Below are 10,399 nucleotides of genomic sequence, written 5' to 3' on the forward strand. Positions count from 1 at the left end.
TTCCCGGGCGCATCACTGCAGCCCACTGCTCCTTAATTACTAAGGATGGGTTAAATGCAGAGAACTAAATTCCCCTTGGGGATTAATAAAGTATATATCTTATCTTATCTTATCTTAGTGGGAGAGAATGTGTGTGTGTGTGTGTGTCTGTGTGTGTATGTGTGTGGGGTGGGTGGGGGGGCACATGGCAGAGAGGGAGAGGTTTGAAATGCCTAGTAGCTGGTTCACGCGTATTTGCCAGCATAACAGGAGAGAAGCCGAGATAGAGAGAGCTGGCACAGGAGGAAGAAAAGAGAGGGAGGTGTGTGTGCACAGAGTCACACAGCCAACATCCAGGTCTCCTGCAAACATCTATGCGCTGCCACTATAAAGCTGCTGTGCTCCTGAAAGGACCCGCGGAGCAAAGGGAAACATATCAGCTTCTATTACAGTTAAAGTATCAGCCGAGCAGGCAACAGTATAGCCAGTAACCAGGGGTTACGTCTTTAGATGCTGAGAAGAGTCGAGAGAAAGTGAGCAGAGATCAACCAACTGAACAGAAAATGACAGTAAGTATTGTAATGTATTGCTGTGAGCGTGAGTCCAGCTGCCAGATGCTTCATGCACACCTCAATGAAAGTTCAGAAAAGCCTCACAATGTGCCGCAAAAAAGCGAACTAAAATGATGGCAACTAAAACGTGCACTTATTTCCTGTTAGTGCAAACCTGCTGGGGTTTTATGTTTCATATCACAAGAGTGTTTTTGCAGCGCTATGATGAGAAGACATGCAGGAATGACACAAATCCGTTGAGGCCTTTTATTGCAAAATGACTGCGAGGCTGCAAAGGTTTGATAGACAATGTTGTTGAGAGGATTTTCAGCTTGTAAATGTTGAGCACTTGTATCCAACTTCAAATTTGTCAATGGCTTTAGCTCGTGACAGCCCCTCTTAAAATCTCAGATCACTTGTCGCTTTATACCGAGGCCATTAACTAATAGGGTTTGTTTAATAATCACCTCGGTTCACAAGGACACGGCATGTATCAGGATGCACCTGGTGCAGCAAATGTCTTGGGTGCATGCCTCGCGGTTAATGTTTCAGTGTCTCCAAACATAATACACTTTTATTTTATATGTAGCATGAGTGGAATGAGGAGCTGATGAAGAATGTAATAATGCGATAACAAGTGTAAACAACTCTGTGAACGAAACCCAACTGTGATTTGAATTTAATAACTTAAAAAAGATGAATAGATTTAAACATGGCTATTTGGGATATATCCTATTTTTTATCACTATCATTTAACTGTTGTATGTCTATAATTACCTTTTTACTATGTGTACATATATAAATTATCATTGTTGGAGGGAGTTTCCATTGCCAACAACAGCGGATCTGTTATTGTTTCTTATATGACAATAAAGAACTTGAAACTTGAACGAAATATAATAATATCTGACTGTTTTTCCATGTTTGCACTAAAATGAATGTGTTTCACCATAAAGCTATTACCTACAGAGGTTTACATTTGGAACTGGTCTGAAATGCACAGTTTTCCCTAAATGTCTTATTGGTGTACAGATACAGCCACATCAATCTTTACACCATTGATCCTGATGTGGCCGATCATTGGCTCTGTTTAAAATAAAGATATATTGATAACATCTGCGTTAAGCAGCACTCTCAGACTGACTGAACCCTTATTTTTGGCTTCACATCAGATAATTGTCGAGCAGTAACTCAGAACTGAGATCACGTTGTAAAGATTGTCATCAATTAACTCAAATTAAATGTAAAGACTTGTACGTCAACATTTGATCTCTTGTCACCATCAGAGATTTATTTGGGATTGGAAAATTGAAATTTCCAAAAAAATCGTAATCCAAATGAGAACAAGTTGTTGATATTACTGCAATAATCACCACGATGTTACATGTGTTTGCAGAGACAGATAAACAGGCGTAATTTAATCGCATATCGGTTGACCACTAAACTCAGTTACGCAACACGTGGAAGGTCAAAATTAAAAACATGTTATCGCTTTATCTTTTGTGTTAAGCAGTGTGTGGTAACTGTTCACTGCCTTCCTAATTACCTCGAGTATGTGGTGCGTGATCTACTTCAAAGAAAGTCGTCACGAATGTGAACGATGGTGGAAACTGAGTGACGGCGCCAAATGTCGCGGTCGGCCTGATAAGACATCGGGTTGATGACGTCTGAAGTTTATTCCCCCTAGACAATGGAGATCATCCCAGATCTGAAGAACGTGATAACATGACACAATGAATGCACCACTAATCTCTGCTGGGACGACAGGTGGATGCATATGTTACTCTGATTAGGAGAATGCGAGGAAAGAAAACCTCAGGGGAATACTATTAGTGACATGAAATATTAAAAATGTACAGTTGTGTAGGAGGATCAGGTGACAGATTTAGACTTCATTCTGTCAATCTGTGGATCTGCTTTCTCCTTGATGCCACTGACCTGATCATCACTAACAAAAATATGAATATAGATGTGTTTGTGTTTGTGTGTGTGTGTGTGTGTGTGTGTCCAGGCGGCAGCAGCTCTGGAACTTGATGAGCGATGCTTCCTGTCAGCGCAGTCCATGTCCAAGCTGAAGGTATCCGATCACTTCCAGGTGGTGAAGCTCCTGGGAGAGGGATCCTATGGAAAGGTCATGTTAGCTGTACACAGAAAGAGAGGTTGGTGCAAGATTCAAGTTCAAATATAAAATTAGACAAATTAGACAGAGTTTTTTGTATTATGCCTTTAACTTTCTACTGCCAGACCTGAAACGGGTGAAATGGTCAATCTCCACTGCAGCGCATTATCTCCAGGTTTCTTTGGACCTGGCATGTCATGTGTGGTATGCCGTGCAGTAATGCGAGCAGAGATCTGTCTTTTGATAGTGTTCACTTAACCTTTTGCACTTCTGCTGCTGTAACGTGAATGAAGCGCTTTGGGATGTTCTCTGAGATAGAGTTGCTGCAACCGGGGCTTAGCGGTGTAACAGAGTCGCCCCAAAGGGGAAGTTATATTTGTTCACAGTGTCATTGAAAGACAACACTCCCATACCATGACTGTTGACAGTTTTTTGACCATAGCTGCTCCGATGTTGTGATGTTCACCACATATTGTCTTGCTTCGTCCCCTTCAGGAACGCCTATGGCTCTGAAGTTCTTCCCTCGTCAGTCTACCTCGCTCACCTCTTTCCTACGAGAATACAACCTCTCCCTTTCCTACTGCACTCATCCTTCTCTGACACGGGCCCTTGGCATCTTCTTTTCCACGCCGTCCTACTATGTCTTTGCCCAGCAAGCTGGTCTATACGGTGACCTCTACAGTGTGATAGTGTCAGAGGTCAGTTTGCCTGATTTGTGGCGTAAAATGTGCTGTGACTGCCCTGCATGGCGTGTCCAGTCTGACATACTTTAAAGAGGATTTTGTTTGGTTTCAGCAAAACAAAAGCTTGAATGTTTGGTTGGGTTGCAACCACGACATCTATATCCCACCAATCCCCATCCACCCATTGGCTACAGTAGCTCCTCGAAAGACTTACACTCAATGTCTGCAGGTGTCTTTCTCGTGGGGATTTTATGGGAAATGTAACTGCTGCCCCTTTTTGAGCTCTCATTTATGTCAGCAACCACCTGAAACATGCTCGCCCTCCTCTGCGTTTGGGTCACAACATAATAGAGTACTGATAAGAAGAAGGCCCTCTGCTCTGGTGGGAGTGAATTAAGCAACGTGAGGGTATTCAAGAGATGTTGCTCAGCTTTGCTCCAACGATGTTCTGATCGCACCTCCTCACCTCATTTTTATCCGTCATCAAATATGCAATGCAGTAATAAGTCATCGAGTGTGTTTTCTGCAACCGACCCAGACTGCCTTTCTCTTTTTCTTCTAGGACGGCGTGGATGAAGAGTGTGTCCAGAGGGTGATGGCCCAGCTGAGCGGAGCGGTCACACATCTCCACTCGCTGGGCTTCGTCCACCGCGACATCAAACCTGAGAACATCTTCCTGTGTGACAGTTCCTGTCGCTGGGTCAAACTGGGGGACTTCGGCCTCTCCCGGGCCATTGGCTCCACTGTTCGTGCCGTCTGGTACGAGTCTCCCTTCTGCACTCCTGAGGTGCAACCTGCCAAGAAGGCTCAGAAGGAGAGGGAGTGGGAAGGGACCGAGGAGGAGATGGAGGACGTTTGGATAACGGTGGAGCCATGTATTGACAGCTGGGCCCTCGGTGTACTCGGCTATTGCCTCTTAACCTGCTGCTTCCCCTGGGAGGAGAGCACCCACGACGACCATGGCTATCGTAGATTCAAGGAGTGGTTTGACCGGGAGACTGAAAAGGAGGAGAAGATGAGGGCTGGTGAGTGGAGGGGTGAGGAGGAAATAGACAGTTATACAATCATGAAGGAGAAACAAAGGGACAACCCTCCTCCGTCACAGTTTGAGGGCCTCAGCCCGCTCGTGATGACTCTTTTCAAGGAGCTGCTCCACCCTGAACCCAAACACAGAGGCAGCCCTGAGGAGATCCTGAGCTACCTGGGAGGGCCGTGGCTGATGGAGACCGAGATCGAGGAGAAGAGGAAGGCAGACGAGGCAGAGAAGGAGGCCAGAAATATAAGAGAGGGAGCAGGTGTCGAAGAAGAACTAATTCGGGAAGGAAGAGGGGAGAGATAAGCTTTGTATTATGATATTTTTTTTAGGTTTTTAATGAATGTAACATGTTTGTAAAACATGTATTTTTGTGTATAGTTCAAGACTTATATCTAGTACAAACGTATATATAAGGTGCTATATTTTCATATCTTTTTGTATAAATATCCTCATTAAAGTTTCCACTTCCATTGTTTTTATGTATTCCACTGTGTGTATATATGTGAATATGTGTCTTTTTAATGAAAAGAGTCCATAGAAAATACAAGTAAAGTTTGAAAGTAGCAGTGTCATCATAGTGCCTTTAAACATCTGGATCGCATTGTTGTAAAATAAACTCTTTGTATTGAACTTCTCATGAGAAGCAGTTTGTGAGTTACACATGCAGTATATATAATATAAATGTTTCTGATGCAGGACACCAAGGGACCAGAAGACATGTTGACCCTTTAAAGCAAAAGAACAACCTAGACAAAGGTCATTGGGTGTTTATACATTATTGATTATAAATTTAAAAAATGCATGTAATGAAATGTAACAAAACAAAATGTAATTACATTTGATATGATTAGTGCAAGTAACCAGCTAAGATACCTGTTTTATTGGGATCACGCTGTAGGCTATATGGTTGTCAGGTTGCTGCTGCAACTGAAATAAACTTAGTAAACCTCTTGAATAAATATGTAATGTCTTAAGAATAATAATAATAATAATAATAATAATAGTAATAATAATAACAATAATAATAATAATAATAATTTAGTCAGTCATACAACAATGTGAGCTATAAACCAGTCAACACAATTTTGAAACATAAGCACATCTTGTAAATAATTAAATTAATTATTGTTGAATAATCATGGACAACTTATACAACCTTTCCACGAGTACGTATGAAGTGACATCTCTGATGTAGTGAAGCAACAGGTGCTGCAGATGAAGCACATCTAAAATTGGACTGAACAATACAAGCTGACAGTGATACCACCGTGATCTTCTTTCAAGTGTATGTGATGCAAATCCAGGGCCTCGGACTACCTGAGGCGGACCAAAGAGATAGAATCAAAGATCAGAAAAGGTTTTATTGCCATGTAGGTCTTCACATACAAGGAATGTGTCTTGTTGTTTAGTGCATAGTAATGTCAAATAAGATCGAATATAAGCAGATAAACAGTAAAAAAGTACAAAAGAAATTTAAACAGAAAATATTTATTTTTTAACAATTTATTTAAAATAGGTTTTCCACACTGAAGCTAAAGGACTTTTATTATAGTATATTATACTGTGCTGTATGCATGATCGATTGACGTGTTGGCAGTAAAACAGACCTCACGTGAAACCTGCACGCATGTCGTCCGACAGCGGTCACACAGGAAAACTACTGGTTGAAAAATCACACGCATCCAAAAAAGGTTTTGGTATTGCTTCTAGCCACTTTGCACACTCCTGCCGCCCCTGAATTATTCTATGATGTTATCAACTGTTTACCACTGTAGGCTAAAAGAAGAAAATACAACTTTAAAAGTAACTTTAGTTCACAATAGAGGGAGTTGAAATTACTCCCACTGCAAAAAGAAAAGAAAAATTACTTCAAATTAAATTTGAAATATGGACAACGTCTCAATTTCAAGTTGGAGTGTATCCCTGTTGGTAGCAGGCTGCTAATGTGCAGTGTGGTTGTGTGTGTGTATGTCACTAGGGCATGTGCTAACCCCTGCTAAGAGCCACTCCAGATGGACTTATAAATAGATCTCGGACCCATCTATTTACACACCGTGCACATCATCACCTCCCTCTGACTATCTGCACTGCACAGACCTCAAATGCAAAAGTCAGGCTTCCATTGGCGCCTGCAGGCCTGGAGCAGCACAATCTGATAGAACACTGTGACCCATCATGCCCGTTAATTCCTTCACCTCTGCTTTCTTTTTATCCCTGGCGCTCGTGCTGATTACTTTTCCTCCTGTGTTCCTCCTCTCACGACACTCAGGCCTCGTCTTTCCCTTTTATCTTCGCTCCTGTGGTCACGTCTACGTTGTCTATCGGCGACAACTGTCTCCCCTTCATTCTCTCCCTTCTCTTCTCCGGTAGCAGCAACGTATAGCTTCTTTAGCAGTGTCCCGAAGTATGCTTACGTTAAGACGCTATCTCTTTGAGTAGCCGCTGTTTGGGATGCGCTGTTTCCCAGGAAACAGAGGACACACGGCTCAGGTGACACTCGGGCGGGGTCAATGGAGGACCACAGCCTGACAAATGGAAACACATGGTGCGGACCACAGAGACAATAGAGTGCCAACAGAAAGATGCTGATCGAGGTGCGAATCTGAGGACGGATCACAGGAGAGATGAAAGCAGGAGAACCAAACCACGCTTTACCCACTGGTCCTCAGCACAATGTCAAAGAGATGCAGCTTCATTTATGTTTAGTTATGTTAAGTTACAACGAACCTTTAGACATTTGTGAAGTTCTGGAAAACCGACATCATCAGATTTAGATATGTAATGTCAGCAAAATTCTGATTCCATGCTGCAGGTATCGAATGATGCTCACTTCAGCACAAAGTGTAAACACCGTGAAGGCATGGCGTCACATTCACGGCCTGTAAATTATCTTTAAAATGAATAGTCTATCGTTTATATGAAGTGAGTTCCCTTGCTTGTGTCTTTAGAGGAGAGTTTTGAGTTCTCTCTTGCGCAACACATGGCTTCGCCCACAGCTGCTGCAAAAAGATGTCAGGTGTAACATATATTTAGACAGATATCTGATAAAAGATGTCACGTTTAGTGGGAGTGGTAGCTGGACACCGATATAAGAGCCAGATTGATGGTGAGTGGTGAGCAAATAAAGAGTTCGTAGAGCCGAATGTCTGAAATGTATCCCCCCAGTAAAAATTACACTTGGGACATCACGACCTGATTTAACCCCTAAACCTCCAGCATTGTCACCTGGCTGCTCGTTACGGTGCAACTTCTTTAAATGTTTAGAAGGGATCGAGAGTAATGGCACTGAGTCACCAGAAGAGCCTCAAATCAGCACTGATGAGCAACACTGTGTCTAGTTTGTCGTAATTCATGAGTGTGTGTGTGTGCGTGCGCGTGTGTGTGTGCGTGTGTGTGTGTGTTGTAGGAAACACAGCACAACAGCTACCAGCTCCAGCCAGAGAGAAGAGGAGGGAGGGAGGTGTGTTGGGGTGAAAAGGAGGTCGGTGGTAGAGTATTGCAGAGCTGGCATGCCTCTGAAATGCCATAAGTAATAAACAAGTCTAAAGATTATCATGTGTTTACTATCTGGCATGTTTCCCAAACTTTTTAGATCGCCCATAACCTGATCGGCGTTTCCGAAGAGAGGCAGGTTGACTTTCAAAGAAGTGATCGTCTCTCTCGACTCCCCTCCTCCTCTTTTCTGCTTACATGGCCTCCATCTGTCAAGCTGTCATCGGCCTCGCCTAGTCGACCTTGTTAGGGCCACCCCACAGGCTCCCACCCTCGAGTCCGTGTAGCCCCGATATGCCAAGGGGATGATGAGCGTCTCACTCTTGAACTGACATGGCCCACCGTAGGGTGAGAGCCAGTGAGAGTTGTGACTTCAATGGAATGTTTAGCAATATTTATATTAGCCGAGTCAATGCAGAGTCAAGTTTCCCTTCCGACGCAGCGACGGCGTTAATGAAAAGCATCTCATCGACACGCGGAGCCTCCGAGACAAAGGGTCAGGAACCAGAGCCTCGATTGTCACTTTCATCATCGCACAGATACCACTTGGGAAAATTGAAAGACAGCTTAAGTAAACTGACAAGGAGTTGTGGGTCAGAAATGACAAATGTTTAATTACACATGCAAACAAAAACTGACTGCAAGATGTGTTCAAATCCCTCGTGTTCCAATGGTGGAAGTTCATCAATTAATTAAATTGTGCAAGATTTAACCTCTACCCTTCTGTTACTACATATTCGTCTCTTATAAATGGCGCCAAGAGACAACAAAGAAGAGCAGATGAGTAGCGGAGTACTTTGGGCTTCTTATCAGGGGGAAACTCTTTGATATTAAGTGATATTTTTTCCAAATGACGTCAACTGAGAAAATTAGTTTGCTGAAAAAGGTGCTCTTGTAAAGTCAGAACTAAGTTTTAGTGCTTATTTTTCAGCTATCTTATTGAAGGCTTCGCCTGTTAATGCGCAATATTCAAAAAACCCTCACAAGAACACATTAAGTATAAATAGCAATGCTATGCAGACATGATCTCCAGGTCCAGGTTCAGGTTCAGGTTACTGTGTTTGCACCCGTAGGTAGATTTGTTTTGCAATGTAAAGTGAGGCCTTCATCTCGACACACATTACAATTAACAACAAGACAGACATGATGATAAAAGTACACAAGGCCACAAATCAGTGCACTGTTATAATTATAATGTGTTCAGCGTGATGATGGCTGCTCAATACCACTTTGTTCTCCACCATTGGTACTAAACACCTCCGTCTCTAGACAGAACAAGCTGAAACTCCCTGTGCAAAGGGTGGGAGTCGTCCTTTAAGATGGAGCCGGTTATCTGTTGTTATGGCGTGGTGTTCAGGGACTCTGGGCTTAGCTGTGACTCTCCTATCAGCCTGCTGGACCATTTCACAATCTGATACAGAGAGTTTATGTTTTTTACAGATAGGCCTCCAAACCATGGCAGCAAAGAAAAATGTATTCAATAATAGCATGATAAAATAAAGTCATCCTTGTTAATGTTGAAATATGACAGTTTCCTCAAACTAACAAAAACACTGGTGACCCCTTTCTGCACACAGCTTCACAGTTTGCATCAAAATTCAGTTTTTGGTCAATAATTGTCCCAAGATATATTATAGGATTTCACATATTTCTCCGTCTGACCCTTAGTGGATATGACCTCATGTGTGTGGACATTCTTTTCTAAAATCAATTATCATGGCTTTCATTTTAGATATGTTTAATTGAAGATAAGACTCCTCACACCAAAGTCTTGGTCTTGTTGCCCTGGAGCCGACTAACAATAACAGAATCATTCTGCATACTTTAAAATGGTCCTATAGAGGATGAATAAGAGGAGTGAAAGCACACATCCCTGTGGGGAGCCAGTGGAGGAGCAAATTTGGTCCAACAGATTTCCATTTAGAATCAATCTTTGTGTCTAATTAGTTAAGAAGTCAAGAATCAAACCCACAAGATTGTGACTTGAGTCAAATTGTTTTAAAAGCCGACTGGTTAAAATATGGGGTCGGATTGTGTTTAAAAAAAATCATTTTATATTCTTTAACAGGTGTTTTGAAGACTTTATTCCTGTCTCAATAAATTAATAAGTAACTTGTGAAATAATTGTTTGCATTTGTATTTTGCATAAATTGATCGGTAGTTTATTATGTCAAAAGATAATAAAGAAAATACCCATCACCACTTCCTTTTCAAATGTCTCTTTTTGTTTGAGCAAGAGCATCAGTTGACATCGATATAAAACAGAATATTTAGTGTTGTTTGCTTCATCAATAACTTAAACAATTAATCAGGTAATATTTTAACACTAAACAAAGTGTGCTTCCTGTGGAGAATAAAAGTCAGACATGGAAGTAACAAGTTCAAAACATGAGACTTTCTCTGATCCTTACTGTGGTTCATTAGCTGCTCGATCAATTCAGTTATTGTTGCATAAGACTGTACATTCAGACCATATTCTGAGTGCGCTGCTCCACCTGCTGGTTAAAGTAAGTAGTGCACAAGTACAATTTGAGGCCCA

General features: G+C 42.0%; 1 protein-coding gene and 1 long non-coding RNA gene across 3 annotated transcripts; both read left to right on the forward strand.

Annotated features, from left to right (window-relative positions):
- Positions 1–273: 273 nt before the first annotated feature.
- sbk3 (SH3 domain binding kinase family, member 3) lies at positions 274–5,003 on the forward strand. Of its 2 annotated transcripts, none has more exons than XM_056445145.1 (4): positions 274–548; positions 2,500–2,689; positions 3,145–3,347; positions 3,895–5,003. In XM_056445145.1, the coding sequence occupies exons 1-4, from the start codon at positions 543–545 to the stop codon at positions 4,669–4,671; spliced, it is 1,176 nt and encodes a 391-aa protein (XP_056301120.1). In that variant the 5' UTR covers positions 274–542; the 3' UTR covers positions 4,672–5,003. The 2 variants fall into 2 exon arrangements, with proteins under 2 accessions (XP_056301120.1, XP_056301121.1); XM_056445146.1 differs by having other exon boundaries at positions 275–548; positions 2,542–2,689.
- A 2,770-nt stretch (positions 5,004–7,773) lies between these two features.
- Positions 7,774–10,062, forward strand: LOC130213502 (uncharacterized). The gene is made up of 2 exons (XR_008835473.1): positions 7,774–7,849; positions 7,961–10,062. It is a non-coding gene; the product is annotated as an uncharacterized LOC130213502 (long non-coding RNA).
- Positions 10,063–10,399: the final 337 nt, after the last annotated feature.

The sequence above is a fragment of the Pseudoliparis swirei genome, chromosome 22, assembly GCF_029220125.1.
Source record: "Pseudoliparis swirei isolate HS2019 ecotype Mariana Trench chromosome 22, NWPU_hadal_v1, whole genome shotgun sequence".
Classification (NCBI taxonomy): domain Eukaryota; kingdom Metazoa; phylum Chordata; class Actinopteri; order Perciformes; family Liparidae; genus Pseudoliparis; species Pseudoliparis swirei.